The sequence below is a fragment of the Vulpes vulpes genome, chromosome 12 (genome assembly GCF_048418805.1).
Source record: "Vulpes vulpes isolate BD-2025 chromosome 12, VulVul3, whole genome shotgun sequence".
NCBI lineage: Eukaryota > Metazoa > Chordata > Mammalia > Carnivora > Canidae > Vulpes > Vulpes vulpes.
The window spans coordinates 21265436-21279951 of record NC_132791.1 but is presented as its reverse complement, the minus strand read 5'-3'; the positions used below and the strand labels follow the sequence as shown (position 1 = coordinate 21279951).

Sequence of the window (14516 nt, the reverse complement as noted above, 5' to 3'; positions counted from 1 at the left end):
CCATTTTATACCTTAGAGGCCTCCAGTTTAGTTACTATTAAAGGAACATTTTCAGTATTGCCAAATGGACATCCAGCTCCTCTTTCAGCATCTCAGTGATGGGGTGCATGCCTCCTCCCTAAGTACCTTAACCTCTTTGTGGACAAGGAGAAACAACAAACATGCCAACCTCTGAACCTGTTTCTGCAGCTGGGGAAGATCTAGGCCCTCCTCACAGGGCTGTGGTGACTACACCTGGTGAGCTGGCCCATCCTAACCACTCAGCAAAGGTGGTGATTACTGTTATCACACCCACGCCAGCTTGTCATTCCTGCATGTTCCACAGCACCTTGTAGACACTGCTTGCATGTACAATTGTCCTGATATGGCTTGCCTCCTCACCACCGGAGGGGTAGATCCCCGAGGGCAGAGATTGTTTTCCATTCATCTCTGCTCCTGGCCCCCCTGTGCCCAGACCAGACCCTGGCATGAATTAGAGATCAAGGAGCATTTACTGGCCAAAGGAAGGAGAAAACAATTGGTAATTCATTTTTAAATGCAGATGCTGACAGTTCCCAGAAACTCCAGTTGGTTCATGATTTTTACTGGAGTTTTACTTTTTCCAGGATTCAACATTCAGCAGAACCCAAGGAGTGCCAAGGTGAGGCATGCTAGAAGAAGGGAACTCTGGAAACTCTGCCTGAAGGTATCACCCAGATACCTTTTCTTAAAAGGAATAAGAAAGTCCTCCTGGCATCTCCATGAGGACCTATCTGTTGCTGGGCCAGGGCACTAAGTACTCACAAACTCAGCCCACAGCCAGAGTGCAGTGACTCTCAGTGACTTTCCTAGCAACTCTGAAGCAGTGAAGGACAAACAGGTGGAAGCAAATGAAAGGCATGAATATGTCTTGCCCCCCCCAGCCCCCCCCCCCCCCGGCTCCTCACCTTTGCCCCACCCTCATTTGAATTCAAACTGATACCATGCTTGGTGAACAAGTGTATTCCTGGCCTTGGGGAACTGAAGGAGTCCCTCAGCTTGTCATATGTAGCTTTGCTCCGGGTCCACTCTGTGCAATTCTGGGATCACACACCCTGGATTCACATCTTGACTCCACCGTTCCCCAGCTGTGTGAGCTGGGACAAGAGAGCTGAGCTCTCCAGGCTTAGTATCCTTACCTGTAAAAGTGAAGATGATAATAAATGTACTTACCTCATAGGGTTAATATAACGATTTCATTAGATAACGCATGTGAAATCAATTTATTAAGGAGTCACAACTCTGAGTTATAAACATGATTTAACTTTTCCCCAGCTCCTCCAGCTGTGCTGTATAGAACTATACCTCCCCCCTTTCTGGTAGTGCAGCAGGATCTTTATGGACATCATGGTCATATCTTAGAACTTTCTAGTAAATACCATGATTTACTAGATAATACAAGTAATTTCTAATAAATTAGAACAGTTTTGTTCTGGAACTTGATACTCGGTCCTGTTTTTCTTGAAACATTAGTCTCAAACATAACTCAAAGCTGATGCTTTACCCTCCGAGAAGACTAGATCTTTCTGTGGCTCCCATAGCCTACAGAGAAACTGTATTAGTTTTCTACTGCTGCATAACAAATTACCACAAACTCAATGGCCTAAAACAATAGAATTTATTATCCCACAGTTTCTGTGTGTCAGGAGTTTGGCATGACTTAGCTTGGTACTCTCCTTGGGGTCTCCCACGACTGAGATCCAGTGTTGACTGGGCCTTCATTCTCATTTAAGGCTTGGGGTCCTCTTCCAAGTTCACTGATTGTTGACAGAATTTGGTTCCTTGTTTATACAACTGGCCCCCTCAGCTACTAGAGGCTGTCCCCCATCCCCTGCAACACAGCCCTCTCTACAACATGACACTCTGCTTCTACAAGGCCAAAAAAGTAGGGCATCTGCTTCTCTGACCTCTAGATAGTCTTAAAGAAATCACCTGCTTATGTCAGGCTCACCAGGATAATCTCCCCTTTGATGAACTTAAAGTCAACTGATTAGGGACCTTAATAACATCTGCAGAATCTCTTCACCTTTACCATATTGTGATAATCCCATGTGCCTTACCTCCCCAGTTCCTGCACACAGTTTCTGGATGTAGGAAATTTGACTCTAATTCTTCTCCTTCCCCTGGCCCCACCAAAGACTGTCACCACACAGCCTCTAGCTTTCAGATGTCCCCTCACCAGGGAGAGGATCTTTGGGGCAGGGTTCTTGTAGGGCAGTATAAAAGTGGCAAGCAACTATGGTGCCCCTGCAACCCATAAGGCTCACCCATTATTTTTGCCTAGTCTCCTTTCTCCTGCTTCAGTAAAAGGACAGGTCACCAAATCTGCAGGCCACATGGGGAGTAAAGTTCCAGTCTCCTTTTCTTGAAAATATCTGCAAACTTCTCTAAGAGATGCTCATAAATCCACCTTCCCTTGGCTTTGGAGACAGGAAGCAGCATCTCTGCCCTCAGGACTTGAACCTGCATTTTGCCCAAGCTGACCACCTCTTACTCTCTCAGTCTTCTTATATTTGTAGTGGAGGGGTGAAGGCAGGAGGAGTTCCTGGATAGTCACGTCCATTCTCTGAATCATTGTCTCTCAGGTGGCACTTCAGAAGGTGACAGGACCCAACTGTTAGAGGTTTCAAGAACTTCTGGTTTCAACTTTGGGTCTTGGCTGTACAATTCTGGGACAACAGTAAAAACTCCACTAAGTCTCAGCACCTGGTGAACAGTTAGTGCTCAATTAATGCTAAGAGATACTATTGATCAGAACTCAACCCAAAGAGTCTTGTACTTAGAAGCAGGGCAGAAGTTCAGAGTGGACCTGGAGCAAAGCTGCATATGACAAGTCGAGGGAATCCTTCAGTTCCTCCAGGCCAGGAATACACTTGTTCCCCAAGCGTGGTATCAGCTTGAGTTCAAATGAGGGTAGGGCAAAGGTGAGGAACGGGGGGGGGGGGGGGCGGCCAGAGGTGGGCAGGACGTATTCATGCCTTTCATTTGCTTCCACCTTTGTCCTTCACTGCTTCAGAGTTGCTAGGAAAGAACTGAATAAAGCTGAGATTGAAATTCTCCACCGTCCATGGTGTCATGAAGATACAGCCTGGCTAGCTATGCCCAGACCCATTTCCTCTTTTTCTTCAGCACACGGGTAGACTATATTTCTCAGCCTCTCTTGCAGTTAAGTATGGCCACAAGTTTGAGTTCTGGCCAATAACATGTGAGTGAAAATGGTGTCTGCCATTTGCAGCCCTGCCCACGAAACCCTGCATGGCGTGATCCTCTGTGCTCTTACCTTTTTTACAGGCTTGATGCAGACAAACCAGATAACTTTGGAGGCTACGTGTTGAAGCCAGCAGAGCCAAATGGTAAAAGGGACCTGGACCCCTGGGTCACTTTGTGGAAGGCTGCCTGCTGACCAGGAATGCCCACAACTAACAATTACGTGAGCAAAAGACATATTTTGTGTGTGTGTAGACATTTACGTTATAGGGTGTGTTTGTTACGTCAGCTGGCATGGCCTTAACCAATACACAAGTTTGCAGAGCAAATGAGGAAATTAGTCTGGGTCTACATTGTCCATGCATTAAGAACTTCTAGGAGTTTCAGGCATTTCTCTGCCATGCTCTATAAAGTCTTCACGATGTTTTAATTCCACTTTACAGAAAGGTTTTCTTTCCAAACCCTCTTCAGGGGCCTTCCCTATTAAAAAGTCCCATTTATAGAAACTACTACTTAGCATTTTTGGAACTTGTTATCCTATTCAGCAGAGTCTAAGTCAGGAGGCTTTGAACTCGGACAATTACTGCTCTTGATTAACAACAAGAACTGATGAGTTGGCCTTTCCAGTGTGCTAAGCAAACTCAGCCAAGCAGAAAATATCACTGAAGGGGAAACAATGGGAAGTGATTTTCTTGGTTACATTACGAGCCGTCGTGATATTTACACATGTTTGTAGATAATGTGGGAAACTCTGCTGCTTGCGTGCCCTTCCTGATGACACTGCTGAGCTTGAAACACCATGTTCCCCACTTGACCTGGGCTGTAGATGTCATCTTGGGACTGCAGGCAGCCAGCCTAGTGGAAAAACTGCAGACCTGGCATGGGCAGGCGTGGGTGTAGGGTCCCTGAACCACCCCTTCAGAGTCCCTGCTCCTCCAGGCGTCCCTGGGGCCAGCACCAGCCTGGGCCCTCCTCCTATTGTCACATAGTCCAGCAGCAGCATAGAACAGTGTCCATTTCCTCATACCCTCACCAGAACTGGGTATTTTAAAAAGAGATCTTTGTGAAACTGATTTGTGTTGTTCTTAATCTCAGATTACACGTGTACTCCTGTTTTGCATGTCTTCATGTGTGAATGGTCTATGCATGTTCTTTATCTATTTTGCTACTGAAGATAGTAGTATTTTTCATATAATTGCGCATGAAATTTTTGTATATTAAGGGCAGTCATCTCTTCATGTTTCATAGGTTTATTTTTCCAAGTTACTTGTCCTTTTATTGTACATTTAAAGTTAAAAAAATTAAGTAGTCAAAATTCTATCTTTTCCTTTGAGGTTTTTCCATCTTTTTTTAAAAAATAAATTTATTTTTTATTGGTGTTCAATTTGTGAACGTTTTTCCATCTTTTTAAGCCTACAAAGTCACATTCCATTTGGAGGTTCAAGATATATTCATCTGTAAACCCCACTAGTTTTATTTTAAAAATTTAAAAAGCAACTGTTTAGGAGGATCTGGCTGGCTCAGTTGGTAGAGCATGCGACTCTTGATCTCAGGGTTGTGAGTTCAAGCCCCATGATGGGCATAGAGCCCACTTGAAAGAAAAAAAAATAACTGTTTAATCCACCAGGGGCTTATTTGAGTGACGGATGTGAGGTAAAGATCTTCCTGGGGCTTTGTAGGCTTCTTGATGGTTCATTTCTGCATTTTACCTTTGTCTCATTGCTTTGTCTCATTTATTTCTCACAGTTATGGAGGCTGGGAGTCCAAGATTAAGGCCTGGACAGATTTGGTATCTAGCAAAGGCTTGTCTCCTATGTCCTCACGTGGTGGAAGGGATGAGGGAAATCTCCAGGGTCTCTTTTATAAGGGCACTAATCCCACTTATGAGGGCACCACCCTCACGACCCAATCACTTCCTGAAGTATTCTCCTACCAATATCATCACACTGGGGATTAAGTTTTAATATATGAATTTCACCAGGACACAAACATTCAGTTTATAGAAACCCTCTTCCTGCATTTAGTACTGAGCCTGACTCAGAGAAGATTCCAATTAGAGTTTGACCTTTGAATGTAAAATTTTGGCTTTTTTTTTTTTTAAAGATTTTATTTATTTATTCGTGAAAGACACACAGAGAGAGGCAGAGGGAGAAGCAGGCTCCCCGCGGGGAGCCCAATGCGGGACTCGATCCCGGAACTCCCGGATCATGCCCTGGGCTGAAGACAGGCACTAAACCGCTGAGCCACATGGGGATCCCCAAATTTTGGCTTCTTTACAGCTGAGAAAACATCTTGGCAAAACTCACATCGGTCATTTGGAAAAAATTTCCCACAATGCATGTATTCCTCACAAGACCTCTGAAATGAATGTTATGAGGTTTATACCCATCGTACAGATGAAAACACCAAAGTTCCTAGAAGTTGAGAGACTGCTTACATCAGCAGACTGACCGCCAAGATCTGGAGCTGAGACCCAGCACAGGCTCTTCGGAACCTTTATCTTCTGCCTTTTCCACAGCCCCGGTGCAGCCGCATCCCTCCTTGGGTCACCGCTGGATGCAGCACCTAGCATGGGGCCTGGCTCCACTGGGAGTTTGAGTAACAGTTGGGCCTAAGGCTAGAGTCTCACGGCAGACATCAGGCACCCCATCCTCGTCTTTGTGGTGGTCGCTGAGGTCAGAGGTGCTGCTGGACGCTGCTTGAGCATATTTCTACCATCCTCACTGGAGGCCTTGCCATGTGGGGGCTGCACATGCCCGGGCTACTGCAGATACTGGTGCCCCCCACCCGAGGACGGCAGGCTTGAGGCTGCTGTCCCAGGGGAGCTGGGAACAAGGGCTGTGGCATCAGGGACAGCAGAGCCCACTCTGCCTCACCAGAGGGTCCAATTTTCAGTTCCAAATGCTGCCACTTCTCTTTGAAGCTCTTGCCCCTAAGCTGTGAGTGGTGGGAAGAAAGGCGCTGGGCCAGTGCTCCGCTGCCCCAGCATGTCTCTCTCCCTCAGGAATCACCTTCGTCACCATCCATTGCCAAAACGAATGGAGGCTGCACAGCCGGCTTTATTAAATATGAATGAGTCACAGCCCACGGCCCCCACGCGGTCACTCGCCCACTCCATCTCTGGCAATTACTGCGTCGCACACACTGTGCCAAGGGGCGCAGCGGTCCCTGCCTGCCCTTGCAGACTGACACCGCCCAGCAGGGGCAGGGCTCGGGTCTGCAACTGCTCCTGATGAAAAGCCACTCCTGGGCTCCCATGCAGTCAAAATGCTCTGCTCTGAAGGTGTAGAGACAGGGAGCCTTCCACAGAAGGATCGTGGATTCTTGGGCTCGGAGGCTGGCTTTGGAGGCCAAGACAAGGTCTCCTGGTATGATGGGCTCCTAAGCTGTCTGCATGTTAGAGGTGTGTGGGTAATACCTAGACATTTTTTATTTCAGGCAGTTTTTTTTTTTCTAATTCTTTTTTTTTTTATTTCAGGCAGTTTTAAGACCCGGGTTAAGAGCATGTGTGCACGCATACACCATTACTGAGCACACATCCAAAGCATGTTAATGTTACCCTCCCAAGAACCTACTAGATTGTGGGTTTCATGTCACTGGGGTCCTTGTTAGCCCTGTTCACTGCTGTGTGTCCCCAGGGCTGGGGACAGAGTAGATGCTCAAACACTGTTTGTTGAATGAGTAAATGAGATGGATGATACTGACCATTTTGGAGCTAATGAAGTTGAGTCACAGTCCCCACCAAGGTTCTCCAACTATTATCACAGCTGGGTGTCCAATCCAGGGTGGGGCTCCACCCTGCCCAGTAGGCTGCCAGGGTGCCCAGCAGGCTCCCCTCCTGCTCTGCCCAGGCCATGGTCCAATACCACACCGCGCTGCTGTAGTTGCATGGACCCAGCGCCATCAGCAGAGCCAATAAAATTCCCCATGCCCCATGTGGCTTTGTCAAAGTTGTCAAAAATCATCTATGAAGTTGTAAAAACAAATGAAATCAAGTTCTTATTCTGAACTTAAAAAATTACTTTTATTTTAGGAACCAATAAAATTATGGCAAATATTTACAAATAATTATCTCACATAAAGGTTACATAAAATCAATTCTTCACAAGTAACAGTCACTCATGAAAAGACACACAGATATTAAAACTACGCCAATCTTATTGCAAGTTTCTCCAACTAATCTAAAATAAAAGTGTTGCAGTCAACCATTTAACTTAGAATAAAACCACAAATTTCAGGTTTGACGAGAAAAAAAGGTAAAAAATTCAACCAAAATCCCACCCCTGTTTTCTCCCGATCCCACCCCCGGCCCCTGCCCTCCTCCCAACAAAAGAAAAATATGTCCGACATCTTTGGCAAATTGGCACTGCTGTAATTACATTCAAATATTATTACACACAAAAGCAACACACGTCACTAAGAAAAAAAACCACCAATATTTCAAGTCAGTTATTTTCTACTAGAAAAAAAGAATACAAAACATACACATTTTTAAGAAGCATTTTTGTTTTCAATCTGTTGGAGACAGATCATCTCCCACTTTCAAAGGCAATTCAATTGTGGTTTTTATGTCATTTTTTTTTGTACTTTTTTTTTTTTTTTTTTTTACAAGTAAGCGTCTATGCAGGCATCACAAACTTTGGCGGATACAGTAGATATGTATTTCTTTGATGCTGGAAGGTCAGTCCCTAAGACAAAGTCAAATGTCTCAGAATGAGAAGCTAAATCCATGTGTCTTCCTGGCAAAGAGTTCCACTTGCAATGTAATCTGCATTTATTTCTATAAATACTCAATGTCCAAAGGCCACTAGAGGGTGAAGAACCAGGACAGCATCTTCCAGCAAGAGTCAGGGCAAAACCCAAGTCAAATTTCCACCCTCGGCCCAGACTTGGAGGCCCAGCAGTGGGGGCCAACGAGGGGGCCCTCACTGCCCAGTATCCCCCACACTGAGCTGGTGGTGCGGGGCCAAGGGATGGCCCTGCCTCTTCCTGAGCCCCATCATGGGCTGCTGCCAGTTCTGCTCACCATCTCTGACCAGAGGCGAGGAGAGCAGGCAAGAATTGGCATGAGGAGACTCAGCACGATCTCTGAGTTTCAAGTATGTCTGAGGTGCAGGGGTGCGCATGTGGGAATGCATGTACACACAGGCGCACATATGGAGGGCAAGGCCTGATCCGGAGGCTCGGAGTTCTGCAGGGGCATTTCAAAAAGACTCAAGACTTATTTATTTTTAGCTTTATAGCAATTAATTGGCTATCGATTGGTTGGAATGTTCAACTCTCCATTTCCTCAAATACAATAAAATAGTTTCATTAAAATGTATTCATGCTTGAAAATAAGGGAGCCATTAAGTGGTTTCCTTTCTGTTCCACTCCAAGGGAAATGCACCGTTTGTAAATCAAAAATCCATCATCCAAAATCACTTGTTCTTAATGGTGCTTTTTAGAGATGATGAGGGACGTGGCCTTATGCGTGGTGATTTTGGGGATGAGGGTGGCCTGGTGGCCTCAGTTGCAGGACTGGGTGGGCCCGAGCTTGGGGCGGGTGCTCAGCTTGACCTCCTCCAGGCAGGCCTTAGATCAGGCAAGGGGGCACTAACTCCGATCTGCCCCGCCCCCTGCTGTTTCGCATGCTCCCTTCCCCAGCCATGCTCAGAGCTGTCTAGAGCTGAAATCAGGTGGGATTCCTGCCCGCCTTGTCCCACTCACAGGCCAAGTACGCTACCTGAGACCAACTCCATTTTAGAATTCATTAAGATTTCCTCCATAAATAGATAAACAGCTGCGTTTTCTCCTTGTGCTGCTTCGGGGTCTAAGATGTTGGAAGGAGACTATCTAGACTTACTGCGTGGTGGTTACATTTACCCCCAACTCAGCCATGGGCTAAATGGACCCCTGGAAATACATGCACTGCAGCTTAGATCGGCAGGGACAAGATCCTGAGGTCTCCTTGGATCCTGGGGTGGGTGGTGGTGGGGGGGGTCCGGGAACGGAACCCCAGTGTCGAGAAATCACAGCGAATGAAAGAAAGTCTGGTGCCTGGCTGCTCCTGGCAAGCCGCCCACGTCGAGAAGCAGCAGAGGCCTCCTCCGGAGAGCGAGCGGGCCAGGGACTCGCTTCCAGCCCTCCGCAGCAGCCCCTGGGGACCTGGCCGCCACTCTGGAGGCGCAGCCACGAGCTGACAGTGGGGAAGTTCGGATCAACACTGTGGCTCCACCATGAATATGCAAGAGGGAATCCTGAGGTAAGGGGTCGTCAGAGGGCCAGGGGCTGAAGGGGCTGCTGGGAGGTGGGGCAGACTGCCGGCTAGGAGTCATGGCCTGACTGTCCAACTTTCCGATAATGTTTTGTTACCTTTTAAGAAATGCACTTGCCTTGGACCTCTCCGAGGCCAAAAGAACTAAAGGAATAAATTCTCCAGGAGCACTGACGTGCGTGCCTGGAAACCATCAGAGGCAGGCCCCTAGATGGGTGACAAGGCCATGGTTGCAAAGCCAGCTTCTTAGCTGGGGCCACCCGGGAGCTGGTGTTGCCCAGAGTGCTGAGGGATCCACCCACTTCAGCCTGGGCCTGGCTTCTCCAGGGGCCTGGATTTGTCTCTACCCTCGGGGCAGCTGTGTCTCAGACATATCTTGTTTCTAGGTATTTGTCAGAAGTGCTTGGTTTGTTTTTAAGATTTGCTCCCCATGGCTTGGAGCTAAATTCTAGCTGAAATGTCATCCGGAAGAGGGGTAGCTGGTGCCAGAGGCTGCCAAAGGCAGGGCAATTGCTCTGGGATATGACTTCTCATAAAGGGATTTCAACCTTCAGTGCCCTGTGGCCACATCTGGGGCACTTCCCCACACATATGAAAGACCCCAGCGGCAAGGCACTGACCTCCTCTCACAGCCAATAGTCCCTCCACCCCCACCGCCCCCAAACTGTTCTATCTCATCCACTTCAAAGCCCAAATGGTCTGCAAGAGCCCGGGGTGAGGAGGGAGGGGGTAAGGACTGGGGATGCTGCCTAAAACCTGAAGCCCATCCTCTATATCTCTGGGTTCCCATCTCCCCCAGATCTTCAATGAAGAGCAAGGACGTGAAGGAGAAAGGGAGCACTGGACAAAAGTTGGGAGTTATGTGCTAGTGGTTGGTGGGTCAAATCTGGCCCACAAATGTAGGTTTTTGGCTGGAAGAGCATTTTAAAAGCTTTCACATTTGAATGCTGTTGGATGAGGCAAGCCCTCTCGTTGCCTCAGGTCCCACCACCCATGCTGCCTCTGGCCCGGCCTGAGTGACAAGATTACTCCATCTGTCTGAACCTGGGAAGCAGCAGTTCAGGGCCCTTGAGATTGCGATCTGTGTTTCCCAGGCCTGTGGCTGCTCTGAGGGCCCTGCTGGGAGACTCCTACATGTTGTCACAGACAGGGCTGATGTCTGAACCGCAGTGAGGGGACATCTCATAACCCTGGAATCTTAGACCCTGGGAGTTGGAGGCGGGCCCGTGTCTAGGCTCTGCCAGGGCTAATGGTGTGGTCTGATCCCCTTGGAGGCTCAGGACCCAGCAGGGAAGAAGTGTGGATAAAACCTCAGAGGCACTGATATGAATGCATCTGGGCAAAGACTTTGCAGGTTTGGTGTTAATGAGAATCAAGGTAGACTGGCAATGCCACCAAGCCACCAGGCTATTTGGTCAGGGCAGCCTCTGGGTCCCTGTTCTTTTTTTCCTCCTTGGGGGTCTAGGGGGTTTCTGGGGATTGAAGCATTTGTCTAAGCCACATGGTCTCACGACAAGAGCACAATTCTGTGGAGAGAGAATGGGGCCCAGAGATCTGAGAATTCACTTCACCTCTCTCTTGCCATGCAAACCCCAAATCTCAGTTTTACCATCTGTAGAACAGGCATTGTGGTCTTTGCCCCAGGGAATGGTCAAGGATTGCAAAGCACCATACAAATGTGAGTTATGAAAGGGCTAACCCTACCTAAGGCGCCTTGGAAAAGGGAGATTGGATTTGATATGTCATCATATTTTTCAAGGCTGGAGCTAGACTAATGATATGAAACTTTTTCATAAAATCCACAAGGTCCTTTCCAAAAGTCAGAGCTGGAACATAGGGCTGAAAGCCCATGGAGGAGTGTCCCAGGCCTCCAGCCACAATGTTCATGAAAGCTCTGGCCTTGTGTTTTCCATTCAGAATTCTCTGGCATTTACTCAACAGTTTGTGTCCTTTGGAACCTTTCTCTCCAAGCTCCCAGGCAGTTCCACTGGGCAGTGTGTGTACCCTGAGCTGGAGAGAGCAGGTACATGTGTGAGAACATGCGTGTACATCCATGTGCTCTTGTGCTTCTGCCTGGCAGCCCAGGAATCAAGTGGTTGTCTAATAAATACAAATGCAATCTGAAGACCAGCAGAGCCTCGGGGGAGAGAGGAGAGGCATGGGGGGACCTCATCACAGGGTAAGAGAAGGAACAGAATGGAGCCGGCTGGGCTTTGATGAGGAAGGACAGTGTGTGCTTTAGGCAGTTGGTTCAGGAAAGGCTGACCTCCCAATATCCTGAGACCACAAGGAGGGATGAGGACCAAAGATGTGGGTGCAAGAGGCCAAGAGGCTGTGCTGCAGACTCCTGAGCCAACCATTTCCTGTGGAAGGGAAGGAGGGAGGGAAGGAGGAAAGGAGAGGCCAGCTGACATTCCTTCTCCTACCTTGCCTGGCAGGTGGAGGCTGGAGCTGGTTCATCCTGTTCCTGAAGGTGGGCTCTGCCCCCAGCTGCCTCTCTTCTTTGCCCAGCAGGTTCCAAGGAGGTGGGTGTGCCTATGGTGAGCCCACTGGATCCACCTCTGCCCTGGGTGCCTGGGCTTTCTTGGCAGTTCTAACAGCCCAGAACACTCTATCTGTGGCAGTGGGCCCAGAACGATCTCCCACTGCCCTCACTGTCAACTTCCCTCCCCAGAGATGGAAGGATGATCACCTTGTGCCAGGGGTTGGGGGGTTGAATCCCAGCCCTACCTCTGCCAGTCACTGCCTGTGGCCTCCACCTTGGTAAGCTTGTTTCCTCTTCTCTTCCACCACCTTGTAGGATGTTGGGGAGAAAACACTTGATAGTGGCCAGAGGATATCTGTTCTATTTCCCTGCATCATACCGGGCTTCCCCAAACTGGGCCTCAGTTTCCCCTGAAGGGAGCTGGACTAGATCTTCCTCAAGGCTGATTCTCATCTCTTTGGGTGTTTTTATTTTCCATTTGGTCCAAATATTAGCAGGACTCAGATGCCCAACTCTTATGCTTGCTTATAAGTAGAGGACTTGCCCCAGATGACCCAGTCACAGCCCCAGCATCTGGGGAAAGAGGAAGCTGAGGAGAGAACTATAGGATGGCCCTGCAGGTGACCCTGCTGTACCAAAGCAGCAGAGATTCAGAGAGGTGAGGGTCTTGTCTGAGGTCCTACAGCAAGGAAATGGTGTGGCCAGGATAAGACCTCTCAGGGCCAATAGCCTCAAGTGCAGGCTCTGCTCTGCCCCAGCTCTTTGCCAACTTGGTGACATGTAAACATTGGGTATCCTGTCACATGAGATGGCAAAGTCCATTGTCATCACTGTAATTCAGCTCAGATTTGGACAGACCTCCACCTGGCTGCTTAGAGCTGGCAAGAGATTATTGAAGGAATTGAGGTCCCAGGCAAAGAGATAGTGGCCCCTGGAACCCCTATTTCAAAATCACTCCTAGTTCACACATCAGTTCCTCACTCTCCCAGAAGGCCTTCCTCTGTCCCCCACATTTTCCCAGGTGGTTTTTTCTGACCACTCCAGCCTACAGTGAGTTCTCCAAGCTCCCACTCCAGGCTCCAGGGGCCCTTGGCCATGGTGCTGACCATCACAACCCCCTGCATCAATAGGTATATACCCACTGTGCAGTTAGGCATCTGCTCCCACCCCAGCACCTCTAGTCCCAACTGCACACTGGGATCCACAGGAATTGGGAGAGGCTGATCAGGAAGTTCTGGCTGACTGCTGTAGGGGTTTGTGGTCCTTGGTGCAAGAACTTCCTTTTTGTGAATTATTGTCTACATGGCAGGGACAGGCTTGCCCAGAATCCACTCTCTGGCATCCTGGAGGGTGGAAGAAATGTCCATGGTGGGTGTCCAATGTGATATGAGCCTGGGAACACCTCAGAAACACATCCCAGTTCAGTTCAGTGGTTCCAGGGGCTTGGGAGTCCTCGCCTTGGACTATGGTCTTCTGGGTCCTGCCCAGCCGCAGCACTGAGTCCACAATGCGGTCAGCACCTTGGACAGCATCTTGCTTTAGAAAAGTAGCTGAGGAATCTCCCAGACAGTTCTTTGTTCTCTTTGAGTCCTTTGCTATGGAAGAAGAGCTGCTCACACTGCACTGGCCCCAGGAAAAATGAGAGTCAGGAAGCCAGGGCATCTCTCCAGTGTGTTTCTCCTGAGGAAGGGTCTCAGGGGGGAAGCGTGAAGCATAACCAGTCCAATGAGACTCCTAGTCCAGACGTTGAAGAAGTAGCAATGAGCAGGAGGCTGGGCCCTGAGGTGGGCGTCCTTAGTCTCAAGGACAACTACAAGCCCACCTGTGGGGGGCAGCCAGGACAGAGGGGATGCTCTGCACACAGGTCTAAGATGTCCTGTGACACATCGGGAGTACTGGATGCATAATGGGGAGGCGGTCTGCCTCAGTTGGACCCTCAGGCCCACAAAAAAGCAAGAAGGTATTTACATGGGTGCTGTTGAAGTGACAAAAGCAAGCTCTCCTTCCCAGGCCTGGGGCAGGAAGACAGGTGGATGGTCAGACAGCTGGGGACTGGCAGGCTAGGCTGGGGCTACAATTGTCTGCAGAATAGTCCGTTGTTTTGCAGAGACCCAGTTGCTGTTGGGAGCAGCTCGCTGATTGACTCTTAGAAACACACGCGTGTCTAGAAGTCTAACAGCCTTACCATAGAGCCCCAGAGTCCTTGGCAAGAAAAGGTTGGGAGGGAGTTTCAGGCGAGTGGGGATTGCTGGAGGATGGTCTCGCTGGGCCCCTCTGGCCATCTTCGGAGGGGCCGAGAGGCTACCGCCCTCAGTGATATGTGTGATAAGTGCTTGGCGCCCGCCTGGCTCCGAGGGTCAGTGCCGGTCATAGGCAGTGGCGGCTGCTGGTGGGGCAGCTCCTCGGGCCGCGGCGCTGTAATAGTACGGGGAGCCTGGGAGAGACAGAAGAGGACACAGAGGTTCCAGGGTGACCCTGTGCCCACAATCCCATACCTTGGGTCCCCTTTCCACCAGTGGCCCCCACCCTCTCCCCTTCCTCCCAGGCCAC

At 49.1% G+C, this 14516-nt stretch overlaps 1 protein-coding gene across 2 annotated transcripts in view; it reads right to left on the bottom strand.

The window, feature by feature from the left end:
- Positions 1 to 8449: 8449 nt before the first annotated feature.
- PAX5 (paired box 5) overlaps positions 8450 to 14516 on the bottom strand; it is a 195485-nt gene continuing 189418 nt past the window's right edge. For both annotated transcript variants that reach the window (XM_072727915.1, XM_072727916.1), the window contains one exon: positions 8450 to 14400. In XM_072727915.1, coding sequence (XP_072584016.1) covers positions 14324 to 14400 — 77 coding nt within the window. In that variant the 3' untranslated portion in view covers positions 8450 to 14323. The remainder of the gene's footprint in view (positions 14401 to 14516) is intronic.